This window comes from Meles meles, chromosome 13, assembly GCF_922984935.1.
Source record: "Meles meles chromosome 13, mMelMel3.1 paternal haplotype, whole genome shotgun sequence".
Taxonomy (NCBI): Eukaryota; Metazoa; Chordata; class Mammalia; order Carnivora; family Mustelidae; genus Meles; species Meles meles.
This window is the reverse complement of record NC_060078.1, coordinates 46659607-46675632: the sequence shown is the minus strand read 5'-3', so window position 1 is coordinate 46675632 and position 16026 is coordinate 46659607. Positions and strand designations below refer to the sequence as shown.

At 48.4% G+C, this 16026-nt stretch overlaps 1 protein-coding gene across 3 annotated transcripts in view; it reads right to left on the bottom strand.

The window, feature by feature from the left end:
• Positions 1-16026, bottom strand: part of WDFY4 (WDFY family member 4) — a 271420-nt gene that overhangs the window by 30113 nt on the left and 225281 nt on the right. For all 3 annotated transcript variants that reach the window (XM_046027423.1, XM_046027426.1, XM_046027425.1), the window contains exons 48-51: positions 9607-9649; positions 8327-8446; positions 6300-6417; positions 4539-4648 (exon numbers count right to left, since the gene is read on the bottom strand). In XM_046027423.1, the coding sequence (XP_045883379.1) occupies positions 4539-4648; positions 6300-6417; positions 8327-8446; positions 9607-9649 (391 nt within the window). The remainder of the gene's footprint in view (positions 1-4538; positions 4649-6299; positions 6418-8326; positions 8447-9606; positions 9650-16026) is intronic.

Here is a 16026-nt window from a genome sequence, read left to right as displayed (position 1 = left end):
CACTGGGTGTGGTGCATAAACAATGAATCTTGGAACACTGAAAAAATAAAATAAAATTTTAAAAAATACATACATACCTAAAAAAATAAATAAAAGTTCCTGGAAGCAGAAGGTGGGGTCTGGGGGGAAGTGAGCAGGGGCGGGGTCTGGGACGGGGAACAAAAGAGCAAGTGCATCAACCGGTCACTTTTGAGACCCCATCGTCACCCAAGAAATGGCGAGGCCAACGTGTGCAGCTGAGGAAAGAGCTGGGCTCAGCCTTCTGCGGGCTTCTTTAGAAACATGCCAGGCTCTGACATCCCACTCAGCAAGCGGGGCTGTCGGCCCTATGAGAATTTGGGAAGCCTGTGTACCAGCTGGGCTGCCTTGTCAGTCTTGCTCTCGATGCAGGGTAGGCCTCCCCCAGCATAGCCATTAGTTTTCCTTCCTGGAGGATGTGGCCCTCTACTCAACAGACAAAACCCACAAAATTTTGAAGAGCCTGCTGTCCACTCTTACAGGGAGGACAGTGGACAAATATGTAGCATTTAGAAACCAGCCAAAGGGCTCCCCTGCTGTAACTCACCCCATCCTTACCAGCTACCGAGACGGGGTATTTTAAAGGAGGAATGGAGGCTCAGTGATTCAATACTACCCAGGAGAAAGTTCTAGAGCCAGGACTTTGTCTCAGATCCGCCCGTCGCTATTACACAAGCCTTTCCGAATGCTCCTCGATGAGTCAGCATAATGATAATTGTGCCTTTGTTTTGAACAGAGCTCCCCTCGGACCTGTGTCACCCACGGAGCCCCCACATGGACCGCCCAGGTGGTTCTCCGTTCTCTCTACAGTGAGCATCTGTCTTACACAAAAACCAGCCATCGCGCCTCAGGTGGTTCAGAAAACCCTTCGCCACTGCTGGTAACAGCTGCCATCACACGGGCTGTGACTTAATTAACACAGCACTTTATTTCAGCTTCTGATTAAATGTAACAGCAGCTGCAGCAGCACGGCCACTGTGCCCTCGCTGGGGCGCTGCTGCCTTGCTCCGCCCTGCCCAGGCCAGTCTCCTCATGGGCCTCGCGGCCACTGGTGCTCCTGCTGGGGCGGGAATGGGTGGGGGAGGACTGGGCTGTGGCCCCGGCGGCAGCGCGGCCTCCTGGTTGCTCTCGAGCACCAGCTCCAGGCCGGCCAGATGCCCGAGAGGGACGGCGTCCCAGGAGCTGAGCCCTCGGCTCTGGCAGACAGCGGTCTTAGGCCTCCACAGAGTGTGGCGACAGCGCACGACTGGCTCCCACCTCCACCCCCATGACTTGTGTGTGTCACCTGCTCAGCTCGCACTGCCCCTCTGCCATACCTTCTGGACTGTGAGAGTCTATCATTGTAATACCCGGTTCGAGGCAGAAGATCAAACACAGCAACCGCAGAGGAACACAGTCATTCCGAGAGCAGCCCAAAGTCGGCAAGATGCAAGAGTGAAGGCAACATAGGACACCTTCCACCCAGGGATCAGAATGTGCTGCATGGCAATTCTAGGCCGCGGGCAGAGCCCTCCTTCTGTCCACATCCAGCTCAGAGGGAGCGGGCAGGCCACCGTGCCCAAGGTACCGTGTCTGCCTCTCAACAGTGCACAGGGCCACACCGGGTACAGGGCTTAGACACATGGCTTTCCACACCAAAGGCACGTCCCCCCTGCCGAGCCATGGAAGGAGCAACAAGCAAGTCTGGCTTCTTCACACTAGTAGGGAAGAGGTAGAGCTTACTTCATGCAGAATGGGGAAGCACGCCTTTTGTCAGGCTGACTCTTGCAAACACACGCAGCTCTGGGTCCATCCCACCCTCTCAGTTCCCTGCTCTCCAGATAAATAAAATAAGAAGGGCTCACTCCTGATTCTGCACCTTCTCCACCTTTCTCACTCTTCGCTACCCCATGATCCATGCTGGGGAATGGAAGTCTGGTCTACTGAGACTATAGTCAGGTTCCTTTCCTCCTTACCAGACAGGGGTGAAGCAAAGGTCCTTTAAGAAGAAATGGGCCTGCCCCCTAGGACGCACGGTGGGGCAGTGGGGCAGAAGAAAGAGCCTGACTTCAGGAAGATGCCAGAACATTCCTAAGGAGGTCTGTGAAGGTCTCAGGACTCCCAAAGGAGAGCCAGGTGCATTTCCCCCCAGATGTAGCCTTTAAGCATTCCCTTGGGAGCTAAAATTCATCTTTTATTCTAAGAAGAAAGCAGAAGACAGTGGATTTTTCTCAGGATGTGCGAGAAGAGTCAGTAAAAAGTAGCACAGATGGAGAACCCAACTGATTTCAGCTCAGATGGGCCAACGGCCACAGAGAGAGTCAAACCAGGGAAAACCAGGAGTCACATCAGGCTTCAGCATGGGAGTTAAAGGGCCAGAGCTAATGTGTGCCACCCAAAAGCAGATAAAATTGGTTCTGACCATCTTGCACTGGTTCAGACCACCTCAAATCAGTTTAGTGTGGTCACCCATGGATCAAACTAGCTAAAAAGAAAGCTCAGACTAGTTGTGACTAACTTCAGAGCGGTCTTAACCCAGTATTTTTGTGGGTCTGTAGCACACCTGTTTCTTCTGGCTCGTCTCATCCTGGAATGCTTCTCCGCAGTCCAGGCTGTCTTGAATTAGCTTAGGCCAGAGCAGACCAGCTTGAACAAGCTCAGGCCTGCTCAGCTTCGATCTGGCTGACTGCAGGGAGAAGGGAAGTGACCATGATCGATTGTCTATGCAGTGTCAAGCCCTGCGCTAGGGGTTTTACCCACACTTTCTCGTTTAACCTCAGCAGCTCCCGAAGCTATGCAAAATCAACCCTCATTTCCAGAGGTAAGATCCCTTGCAGAAGATTCCGTATCTGTGAAGTAGCAGATCTGGCATATAAATCTCATGGCGGATGCCGTTTCAAGTTCACTCTGCCTCCTGTCCACGTGAGAGGACCTTTAGTAACAGGTAGAGATGGGACTTTACAGCATTAGATTGAAGGGACCAAAGAAAGCTTTTCAAGCATCCAGAACTGCCTGGAGGGAGTGCCATAACGGAATGCATCGCCATCATCATCAACGGCGATCATCGCTTCTCGTGGATTAATGAGCAACGTCTGGATGGGATTCCTGGCATGGGCTAGAGCTCCGGGACCGTTTGTTCTCCAAACCAAACTTACTTAAAATGCTCGTTGCCTGAGAAAGGCTCAGGGGAAGCACACTTATTATTTTTGAGTGTATTTCCAGGGAGAGGAGGTTATACAATGTCTAGACAATCCATGCCTTTAAGGAGAGAGAACACTGTGCCAAGACAGAGAAGACAGGAGGGATTTTGCTCCTAACTGGAGAAATCACCTTGACCTTGCCTACCCACTTCCACCTAGGGCTCAGGAGTTGGATTGAGTGCAGACGTGGCCTTTGGTCTCTCAGGGCCAAGGTCATCTGACCTCAAAGAGTGGCCTTTGGGTGAGGTCAGACCAAAACCCCCCACTCCTGGAACACTCACACTTTCTCTTTGTTGAACTTCATAACTGGAGTAAGTCTGTGCATATTCGTGGCCTGTTGCCTACTGTGGCTCCTGCCTTCCTCTCCGTAGGATGCTGGGAAGGCCCTGGAGCTGGCCAGGCCCTGCACTTGCACTGTGAGCTGCTTCCCTTTGGAGCTGGCTAGAACTGGGCTACCCAGAGGCTCTCCCCAATTGACAGCTGCGCCCCTAGGACAACCTGAGAAGCAGGATCCCAGCAATAAGGTCAGAAAGAAAAGAAAGAAAATAAATGTCTTGACTGCCTGCAAAGGACCCTGTCCCAGCAACCCCATGTGCCTTGGCCATACCACTCACTCAGAACCGGACCTGCTCCCTTCACACTGCGTAGGGCTGAGGAAAGACAGAATGGGGCCCAGCTGTATTTGAATTTCAGATAAACAACAAATCATTTTTTAGTCTAAAAAATTCAGTGTTTACATGAAATTCAAATGTACCCGATCATCCTGTGCTTTTATTTGTGAAATCTGGGAACCTTAAGCTGGTATGATGAATGGTCTCTTGGTTCATGGGTGGGTAAGTTGGTCAGTGTCTTTCTCTGGTTCAGCTATTCACTATTCAAGTACTTTGTCCTTTTAAGCCTTTCAACTTGCACTTAGCATGGCTGTCTGCATTCCGAAGTCACAAGTGGTACTCGTTCGCTCTTCCTTCTTTGTGTTTATTTTTCGAATTTCTGACCACCCACCTTCAAGGAAGTCTTCAAACTTTCTGCTTTTCCTTTTCCATGAAAACTGACTTATGTTATGCATTTTCCCCCCATTATCTCTCATTCCTTATTTTTGGAGTCTTTCTGCAACACCATTGGGCAGACATGCAGGTCACCACAGGTTGGTGAGGATGGGCAGCCTGCCCCAGCTGGACTGCCCAGGAACCCGGAGCCAGCATCAAGTGGGAATCACCGGCTGAGACTGGATTTCAAGTGGGGAGACCCCTGCTTCATCCAAGCCCAGCCCTTCATCGTGATATACAGTTGTGTGTGTGTGTGTGTGTGTGTGTGTGTGTGTGTGTGTGTAAGGGAGCTCACCTGCAGAGAGCAGAAGGCCTGGGTATAGGGTGGCATCCGGACCAGGTAGGAGGCGACAATGATGGCTGAGGAGTAGTGAGTACAGTAGTGACACTGGACGGTCATATCTCCTGCAACGAAAGGACAAGTCTGGCATGGATGTCCCCCTGCGCTGGGACAGACTGCAGACACACAGACTCTACGAGGCTCAATCATGAGTGGTGGGCACAAGCCCTGCTCAGGACAGCACCAAGCCTAATGAAGCCTTGGTTCTGCTCGCAGACGTCATGATTTGGCCAGTAGCCGTGGTGATGAGAAGCACATTCAAGACCCTCAGTAGCACCCCCGAGTCCCCAGTGATCTACCCCCAAGAACATGGGCAGAGTCAGGCTCTGGGAAGCCTGCATTCAGGATTCATGGGAGACAGTGGCTTCGGTCTTCTGAGTTAAGGGGCACATAGAAAGCCCCCACATGCCTACAATCCCTCCAGCACAGTCAGCCAAGGCCTGAACCAGCTCCCTGTGGTGACTGCTTACCATCTTGCCGCCAGCCCCATGCCCAGCCTGAAGCCCTCCCTGGTGCCATGGAGGAGCTGTCTAAGCCAGTTATTCCGGGGGCTAGTGGAGGAACCTGCACAAGGTCCCAAATCCAATGGGCAGCTCAAATGCACACCCAGGGTGAGATGGGAGAGCACAGTGAGATCCCATGCTCCCTGGCCTGCCTCTGTGGAAGAAGCCTGCCACTCCTGGCAGCCAGAGGAACAGCACACGGGGTGGGGGGTTCCCCGAGAAGGGTCCTAATGTTTGAACTTCAGCCTCAGGAGGAAATAAGCAGGGCAACGAGGGCCTGCCCAACTGTCTACATCCTCCCATCTCCCCTGAGCGAGTCTGAGGGCCAGCCCCACGCAGTGCAGGGGTCCTGGGCGGGCCTCTGTGGGGCTGTGCGGGATGCAGCAGGACCCTCCCTGTCCTGCTGAGAACCTGCTCGCCAAAAGCAGTGTCTCTGTGCCGTGTAAGCCTTTCTAAAGCGCAAGACCTCTGGTTCCCAAGGGAAATTTTCATGGTTCATGGATAGCTTCTCCTTATTTTAAATTATATGTTTATTTCAAAGGATTTGAGAAAACCAATCGAGCTAGAATCAAATGCATGATAGAAAAATTTCTTTTGAAAATACATGCATCAAATTTCAGAAGTGAATAGACCTAGAGAAAAAAAAATTAAGGCATTAGGAGTTCAAGTCACATGTGAATATGGCAAAAATGACAAAGGTGATGTGCTGATGAAGAGTCTGGGAGGTAGGTGCTAGAGTCCGACAAATACAGGCTCCGCCATTTAGAAGCTGTGATCTTGAATGCATTGCTTGAACTGTCTGAATTTAATCCCCTTCTCTTTGAAATGGACCCTTGTATTTATGAAGGCAGGCTGGTCTGTGCTGGGAATACACAAAATGCTGAACGAATGTGCTCTCCGCCTCTGGTGGCCCTAGGTCTGGAGGAAGTAGCTCTTAGCACGGTAGTTCTCAGCACGCCCTGTGCCTCACCACAGTCTTACTTAAATGAGAATCTCTAGGGGTGGGGCCTGGGCATCAGTAGGTATAAAACCTGCCCAGGGAACTCTCCCCTGCAGTCAAGGTGCAGACCAGAGGATTCGCGCTGTTTCTATCCAAACATAATTGTTTCCATCCTAGGTGAGAGCCCAAATCATTACCAATGACCTTGTCAAGGCACTTGAATGAGCAACACTGCAGGAAAAAAAAAAAAAAGTCAAGCTGGGATCTACCCACCTTCAGTCTTTTCAACCTCTTTAAACCTCTGGATGAATTTCAGCTTCCTTTCCTTGGTCTGAGCCCCCATGGGCTTTGAGAGATCGCGGAAAGTCTTGGGATTCGTCAAGTTCAATGTCTAGAAGGCAGATGTGTGGTTGGAGTTAACTCCCCTCAGACCCTCTTGTGCCCTAGTGAGACTTCAGGAGCCACGCTCTTTAATTTTATGGTTCTCTTTATTGGTTTATCGTCATTTGGTCTAACCCCCTCTGGTGATTAGCAGGCGTGCTGGGGTTTTATGGCCCCAGAGCCAGTGATCCACAAAGACTTAATAAGGGAGAGAAGGAAACTAAGAGGAGGGGAAGATTGAGTTCACACTGAACCTGTTCCAAGTTGACCCAAATCAGAACATTGCCACCAGTTACTAAAAAGAGACTTTGAAAAGAATCCCTGTTGTCGATGAGGCACTTGGTTCCAGCCCCCGTGGAGAAAGATGTATGCTCCAATAGTTCACGGTCCTTACTGGGAATCAAACAGACTCTCTAAAAGGTTCTGATCAGGAAGGAAATGTGAGGAGCATCCTCTTTTGTCTGGAGCCCCTCCCTTCTGTGCAATGACAGCATGCAAGGTTAACCCTTCCTCTGCCCTGGGGAACATAATATAAGGCAGTGGAGACCTGAGATTTTTAGGGCCAGGTGTCCTCAAAGATGTTTGCTTTGAGCAGAGATGTTCTACATGTTAGCAGAGGAGTCAACTATCCTCTAGGATTTTCACGTTCCATAGAAAGTGTTTCTTTATATGTCCCCCTGGGGAGGCAGAGCCTGTCCCCATCTCCACACCTGCAGAACCAGGGATGGGGGCAGAGTGAGGTAGACTCTTCCCAGACCCCTATGACTGATGGCACGCGTGGACAGCCATGCTCAGCCACCGCTGATTTTGCCAGGACAGAATGGGGCCTCCAGGCTGCTACCTCTCCTGATTCTCCAAAAGATATTGGAAATCCACATTTTTAGGAGAAATTGCCCAATTTTTAAATATGGGTAAGTAATCACGATTTTGGGCTAAACAAAGGGGGCTGGTAAACCACCCCTTTGCAACATGTGAGTTAAAGCTGGGATTTGCATGTTTCATTTTTGAAATAGCTCAGCCTCAGATGGATCATTAGGGAAATAAAAGACAATGTGCAGCTGGAGAGAAGAGTTTTTTGTTAAATGTCTTAACTGGGGATAGGAGGTCACAAAGGCCTGAGGCTCCTTCTCCTAAATCCTGGGTGTCAGTCTTCCAAGCTGCCCCAGGCAGGATTGGCGAGGGCTGGTCTGAACCAGGTCTTAGCCACCTTCTTTCCTTTACACACACAGCCCAATACCCCACTTGATGGCCAGAGCCCAGGTGGCTGGGACAGTGCTTCGTGGCCAGGTCATTCCTGGCCATGTCATCTTGGCCCCGCTGTGTCAGCTTTCCTCCTCCCTCCCCTGCCTGTTGAGGCCCAGGGCACATGCTGAAAGAGGGAATGCTCTGGCGTCGCCGACAGCCTCCCCTGTCCCAACATGTCTCAGTCCAAATCCTGAGTGAAGTCCACATACCAACATCCGGATGGCTGAAGTCAAGATACAGGGGAGTAGTTTGTTCTCTCTGGGTCTCTGGGTCTCTCTCTGTCTCTCTCCTTTACTCTATCCCTCACCCACACATGTTGATTCGGGAATAAATTCCACGGCCTCCTTCACTTGCAGGACTGGGCAGCATCTCAGCACATAGCTATCGGTTGCCTTCAGAGTAGTGAGTAAGCCAGGAGGCCCTCTGGGGCTCATGTTAGCAACCGTCCTCGTCATATTGATCATCCCACAGGTAGGGTCACCTTCCCACAGGTAGATCTGGAGAGGAACCCGGGCCCCCAGACTCCAAAGGCCTCCTTTGGAACATGGAGCCGCCCTCAGGCCCAGGTGGACTGAATCTCATAGCAGAGGCTCTGTGTGCTGACTTAGTACGCTCTGGTCTTCAGGGTCAGAAAGCCTCAGGACATCTGAACAGCAGCCACGTGACTACCATACCTGTGAGGTGTAGTCAGCCAGGACCCAGGGAAACACTGGATACTGCATGTAGTCATTGTAGGTCCTCCCGGCTGCGGTGTTGAGGTGCATGAGATACTCAAAATTGCTGATGTCTCTTTTCTGCCGGAAGAGACAGAGAGGAGATAAACCAAACACGACCGGCATCTTCCTAAGGGCCACGGGGGTCCATCTCTCAGCCCTCTGCAGCCCTCACTGTGAAGGTGAGAGCAGGCCCCACACACCTCCAGGGTTCCCCGTGCACCTGGCACCCAAGCCAGGCCAAAGCAGGAAGGCCCCACTAATTTCAACACAAGCTGAAGGAAATATATTCAGGAAGCAAAGTCAGCCAGTAAAAAAAAGAAAATACAAAAAAAGAAAAATACAGCTCAGCAGTCCAAAGCCAAGGATAAAACCTTCTTTTGTTCAGCTACTGGGTGTGATACTCAAAAGTTGATTAAAGGAAGAGCACAAATGCTATGGGTGAACTTACTACTGACCTTTTTATGATTAAAAAAAAAATTAGCCAAGGGGGCCTTGCAGTCACAGAGAAAGGAGCCTTCACCAAGAGGCTGAACAAACTGTCTCCCTCCAGGAACTTAGGGACTTTCTTTTCTGCCCTTCTCTTTTGGGATAGCACTCGTTCTCTATTGGTATAACACTCGTTCTTAGGGTCTTATAATGTACAGTCAAGGAGGAGTCAGGGCCTGTATTTGGAAAAAATGGCCAAGGGGAGAAAGGACACTGAGTCCAGCCCAGCTGTCACCTCTCATAGGGGACCCGCATGCTGGGTCTCGCTTGGCCCTCTTGCTGGGAAAATATTTGGGACAAGTGTGACTAGGTGTTAATTTCTTGTTGCCGTGTGATCTCTAGGGCTGGCCCTCTTGGGGTCCCTGCCTTTCACTGAGGATCAGAGGCTAAATGTCCATTCATTCAAGCTGGGAGTCATGAGTGTCCTCTCAGAACAAGAAGAGAACCCTGGAGCCCCTCTACACTGTGTCCATTTATACATGTGTGTCTGTGGATGGAGCAGGTGCACACGCACGTGTACACACACACACACACACACCACACACCACACACCTCGGACTCCAAGCCCCAAGGACCACCTTGGATCACTGAGATCTTTGTAGGGAAATATTCGGGACGTTTTTGGTAAGTTAAAAAATAAGATCCCTCCCGGGTCCCCCACACGCTTTGTCTCTCCCTCACTGGGGCCAGAACTATTTTGTGATCTGCCTTCCCACAGGGTTTCCTCAGAGTCCTCTACGGGGTCACTCTACCTGCCACTTCTGCAGCATGGTCCGGTCAGAGCCTGGGTATCTCCTGTGGGACAGAAAACAATGACGGTGACCAAATATCTCAAGGTGCAAATGAAGGAAGAAGTGGAAATCTCTGGAGTTCTGTGGGACTGGCGCATCCAGGAAAGCCACAGACTTCCCAGGGCATACAGGCCCTTTCTGGGCCGGGTAACAAGAGTATCATCCAAGCTCTGCTTGCCCCACACTACCCTACTGAAGGTTAGGCTCTTGTGGTCACTTTTGCTCTGCTGCGATGCTGCAATATTCTACTGCTGTCTTGGGTGTGGCTGTGGGGAAAGTCCCGGGGCCACGCAAACGCAGGCTGACCTCTCACAACCCCACACTGGGTTTCCCACAGCCACGTGTCAGCCTGCTGTCCCCATGTACATGTAATATATGTGATTATAACATACTGGGATGGGACGATAACATAGGCACGTAGTTTAACAAATGTGGAAGACCACAAAATCAGTCTCCGGTCTACCGCTCCTACTCAAGGAGCCTCAGTTAACGATTTCCAGAATAGTTTTGCCCCTAGGCCTATCTATGCGCTTGTATCATTGTTGTTTTTATGACGATATGGGGATAATCTCATCTGTGTTTTGTCCAGGCTTCACAGCAGGGTGAAGTCAGCTCGCATCACTCTATGGGATTCGTTTCTACAGCAGCAGGGCCCCATTGTACAGATGTATTGGGACTGGCTGAGCCTGCCTCTTCGGGGGGTGGGGTTGGGTGGGTGGGGGGGGAGGTTGGTCCTCACAAATGACCTTTCCGTGACCAGCTTCAGACATAAATCTCTGGGTACTTGGTGAGCGTACCCATGAGAGAAGTTTCTGGCAGCAGTTCTACTGGGATGAAAAGTATGAGCATTTTCCAGTTTGCTACATATTGCCAACCTGTCCTTTTAAAAGGCTGTCCTGATTTATGTTTCTACACATAGAATTGAGAAACACAAACTGAACCAAAGAAATACTGTTTTTGACCAATGTGGTGGAAAGAGTTTAGAAGGGCAACAAGGTGTTGTTCTGGGAAGGGGATGGGAAGGGGTTTTCTCCACATGAAATGCCCTTTCTGCTCAGCATGGATTTGTGGAACCCAGTTCCTTGGCCTCTGTGGTATCCCTTGGTTCCTTTTCCAGCTCTCTTTTCTTCCCCTCTCTGACTCTCCTTCTGATCTCAAGACCTTTGTTCAAGATGTTTTGCCAAACCCAACTACATCATGTCTGCTCTTTTCAGCCATTCACTCTTCCTCGGTCCCATTCAAGTGCCCATACATGTCACCTCACATGCATTTTATGTTCCACTCACATGCACTGCACCAGGATCCTTCCAGCCTCTGCCTGTCTGGACAAGGCCTGGCTGCCCAAGTGCCCTAGCAGGGGCAGTTCCCTTTACCTTCCCACACAGCAAGGCCGACCTATACTCTGCCTCAGGCTTCCCATCGCCTTTCACTCAATTGTTTCCTTTGTAGGTTTTTTATAAATAGAATGCAGCTCCCAGGCTGGGCTTTACCTCTCTCCACACCACCAGCCCCAATAGAGAAATCATTGGTTGTGTCCATTTTATCCAGGCAAATGACAGTAACAAGAAAAGAAGCAAAAGATAGTCAAGTTTATTGCTGTAGGTTGCAAAGGCTCGAGCGAAGGTTTGGTTCTCTTGCTCAGTCTGGGGCCTTCCACCTATCCCAGTTCTGGAAGGCAGGCTGCTTCAAAGGTTACAAACATGGGCAGAGCCCAGGCTTTAGACAGTGGGGGTCACCACCTTGGAAAGGACATGTGCTGAGCATTCCTGAGGAGGTCAAGCTACAAGCATGTGGAGTCAGTATGGCAAAGCTCACTAGTCTTGCTACTTTATTTTGTAAGTTTGACAAGGGGGCAGGAAATAAGGGGACAAAAGGTACCTATTATAGCTCAGGCAATGAGAGACAATCTCAGCCATTTTCCGTTTCAGAGAGGTTCTAGAATTTTACCGGTGGTCTTTTGTGACATTGCCCCCAGGTGGAATGGTGTGCAGAAGATAGAGGCATGTCACCATCCCATTTTTCATTTCATCGGCTATGAGCTCCAAGGAAGATCCATCATTCCCTTACGACCAGCAAAGGACGCCGTTACCAGCACTGCCGAGACATCTAACCAAAGGTGAGTCATAGTTTTTAACTTTTTATTTGTTTGTTTATTTATGTTTGTTTTATGTTACCACTTCCACTTCTGTCTTATTTCATTTAATTTGAGAATTTATGTATATACTCCTATACTGATTTTTTCTTTTTTTTAAAAAAATTTTATATCTATATTTTTATTTGAGTCCACTTGACACACCATGTTACGTTAGTTTCAGGTGGAAAATAGAGCAATTCAACATCTCTAGATATTAGGCTGGGCTCGCCACAAGTGTGGCTCCCGTCTGTCCCCACACACTAGTACAGTATCACTGATTGTGTTCCCTATGCTGGGCCTTTTATTCCCATGACTTAGTCATTCCGTAACTGGAGGCCCATCTCCCATCCCCTTCACTCAGAGACATAATAATAATAATAATACCAGTAATTGTCATGCGTTAAAGATTGCAAAGACTTTACCCATTGGTCTAATTTCCACAACGATCTAATGAAGCAACCATTTCTTCACTTACAGAAGAGAAAGTGGATGTGTGGTGTGATGGAGTGGCATGAAGCCAAGGGGAGTTCACCCCAAAACAGCACAGAGCAGGGACTCGTGAAACCCTGACACACTGGGCTGTGCAAAGCACGCGTTCGGATGAAACCCTGACCCAGGGTCCCCACTTACAAAGACAAGCTCTTTCCTCTGCCAGGGCAAAGAAAACAAAAGTAAACAAAAGGCAACAAAGGCAAAAACCTTAGTTCTGGCTGACTTAGAAGGCAGTTTCCTGACGAATGAGTAATTTGTGTACCTCTGGGTTTAAACAATGAGCCCTAGCAAAGTTGCTAAGTTATCACTGCATACCCATGAGATAAACATGAAGCTGTTGAGGTATTAAAAGTCTGGAAGGTGGTGGGTATTATGGAGGGCACGTATGGCATGGAGCCCTGGGTGTGGTGCATAAACAATGAATTCTGTTATGCTGAAAAGAAATTAATTAAAATAAATAAATAAATAAAAGTTAGATGCTTAACTGAAAAAAAAAAAAAAGTTTGGAAGGATATAGAACAGGAAGTTATCTCCAGATGCTGAAACTGAGCGGCTTTAATTCTCATGAGGTTTTAGATATCTGCACTTTAAAATGTATTTATTTTCTTGTGCATTTTTTTCCATAAAATATTGATTTTATTTTTGCTTATCTGTGTTTTATGATTTTCACATTGTTTATTTTCTAATTTAAAATGATGTACTTTTACTAATAGTCTAGAAATACACTGGGTCATAGGACTTTGGGTAACTTTTAATTTTCTACTTATCTGAATTTGATAATTATTTTAAATCCATTTATTGTCTAAATTAAATGATCTTTTTTTTAGTTTTGCATTAAAAAAAAGTATGATGTTTAGATACATGGTGATATCCATGTATCTAAAGTTTTTGTGGTTAACCGTATTTTTATTTTTTAATTTAAACTCTTTCCTTTGGCTTTAATACTTTTCAAAATGTGTAGTGCTTGGATTTATTTTGTAGTTCAAATTATTTATCTGCTGATTATTTTATTTAATTTCATTTGGGTAGTGTAATTTCGGGCATATTTATTTATTTCTATGTATGCATTTTCAAAATTTTCTACAATGTTATTATTTGCATAATAGTTTTCATGGGTAACTTTTTGCTGGTCTTCTCAATTTCTGGGAATTTAGTTTAAAGGAAAAAACTGAACAAAAAGATTATAAATGTACAAATATATTTGTTGCAGCCCTATTCACGACAGCACCAAACTGGAAACAACAGGAAAAGCACAGTCCACCAGATTCAGTATTACACATTCTATTGAGCAGTAGATTTTAGAAATTACACATCAGCATTTAACATAATATTAAGTGAGAAAAAATGAGTATATAATTGTATGGTTTATACGAGCATTATGGTAATTCTGACTTCATAGTGTGAAAAGGGCTCAAAGAAAAACCAAGAAATACTTAAATTCAAATAAGCAGATAAAAGACAGCTCTCTCACAGATCAAAGACCCGAAAAAGCTATTTGGACAAATAATGAGGAAGACGAATGATATTTCATGGGACTGACTCAGTGCTTTTTACAGAAGTAAGGTGTTTGTCCCTTAAAAGGGGCAAGCATGGCTGTTCTTCTGTTAGCAACATCCACTTCCGGTGTGGCCATGGCAGGCCGGTTCTGCCTGGTGGAGAAGTGTCCACCATGCTGCTGGAGGTGGCAGAGAGGAAAGCCCCTCCCCCCAACAAGAAGCTGGAGGACCCCAGGCCCCGGGTGTCCCCCACCACCACCACGAGGACAGCTAGCTGCGCCTGCGCCTGTGTGTCCTGGAGACCTCTCAGCTATTGTGTTCCCACCTTGCAGGCTGGCCTCAAGACTATGCTAATTAACTCCAGGTCCCAAGTCTCTTGTTGCCTGGTGACAAAGTTTCACAGTGGAGGAGGAGGAACTGGCACACAAACGGGGTAAGTTTTCCTCTGGTGGTGGCCCTCATTTATCAATTTACTTGAACTCTGCCAAACAAACTTGGGCTTTTTGCTCTCCTCCTTTGAGTAAGCAACTTTGGAAATGCTGGTTCTCTCGGTGTGCTTTATTTACAAACCCCAGACACGAGCTAATTCATTATTTAGAAGAGGAGGAAGCTGGCCTGAAGCTGGCCTTGAGCTGCAGGCAGGAAGGGCAGCTAGCAGGGGCCCCAGCTGGGGACCCAGCAGGCCTTTCTTGGGTGCCTGGGGCCATGGTCAGCTTGGGAAGGACGGTGTGTGTGTCTCTGGGACTTTGGGATCACTCTTGGGTCTCTTTCCAAAGTCTGTGTCTGGAGCATTTCGCTGTTCCACAAGCAGAGGTGACTAGAATTTGAAATGCTTCTTAACCCCACCGGTGACTGACCCATCAGGGAGAGTGCAGAGTGGGTACATTTCTTCACTCAGGAGGTTGGAGCCTAATGACTGCTGACTGGAGTGGGGTTTGGGGGCACAATCCATCTTTTAAGAAATCTGGAGGCTAACTCTCTTCACAAGTTGTCCTGAGTGCTGGGACCCATTAACAAGCAGTCATGTCCTAGGCTGGGGTGGGCCTTGCAAGGAGAGACTCTTCAAGGAACACACTAGAACACAGGCCTATGTCCCTATTTCCAAGACAGGTATAATGGGAAAACGCAGGTGCTCCTAGTTCCAGTCTTTGTGACTCTGGATAAGCTACTTGGCCTCACTGAACCTTGGTTGCCATATCCATCCAGTGGAGATGAAAACCAATATATAGGTGGTTATAAGAATTCCTTATAATGTTTGTAAAATGTCTGTAGGTGGTCAGTATAATCGCTACACACAGTCTGAAAGCAGGAACTGAATTCAAATGTGTTAAAAGCTATGCAGTGGCATGGCTTTGCAAAGGGTCTGGCACATAGTGAGTTCTCAATACATTTACGAACTGTATGTGATATTATGTAAATCGAGTCCTGAACACCAGCTCCTGTGGGATGAAATGGGGAGTCAGAAAGGTTAGGAAATGTGTACAAAGTCACATATCTAGGGAGAGACAGAGCTGTGACTGGTCAGTGACTCACACGCCTTCTGGCCAGAGTCTGAGCCTGCAGGGGAAAGGGAAGTACTGAGCCAGCCACTACCCATTCTGCAGAGCCCCTGAGCCCCACAGTTGTCTAGAGACCAATTTTTAAGGCCTAGTTCTGGGTGGCTCTAATTTCCTCTTGGGGATCCAAGGGTCTCTTACTGTTGCTATCAAGAGGTGAGGGTGACTTCATGCTCTCTCCCTCCAGCCATCACCTATGTGATGGGAAAGTCAGACTGGGTGATGTTTCCTGGTCCCTGGTCTCCCTAGAACAGAAGGTGTGCAGGGAAACATGCACCCATCCAAACAGGCATGATGGGTCCCCCAGCTGCACAATCCATCGCCAGCCTTCCCATCCACTGCCAATTCGATTCATTGCCAACTTCCAGTTTCTTCCCAGTCTTGCATCACAGACCTCATCTCAGTCCCCAGAGCGAGGTCCGATAACACACACATGCTCTCGTGCCATGAGGAGTGAATCTCAAGGGTGAGGCTTGACCTGGTCTAGAATGAGAGTTACACAGAACCTTGCTCCACTGAGGCTAGTGTCTGGAAAACACGAGTCAGGAGCTTCCTTGTCAGCCCAGAGAGCCAAATTTATCACTGGACTTTGTAAAATCCAACTTTCATGGAAAAGCCGAATGCCAGTTCAGCTCCCAGACAAGAAGACTGAGCAGATGCTGGCTCTGTTTGGGCAGCGTGTGACTTTGACAGGGGAAGCGCT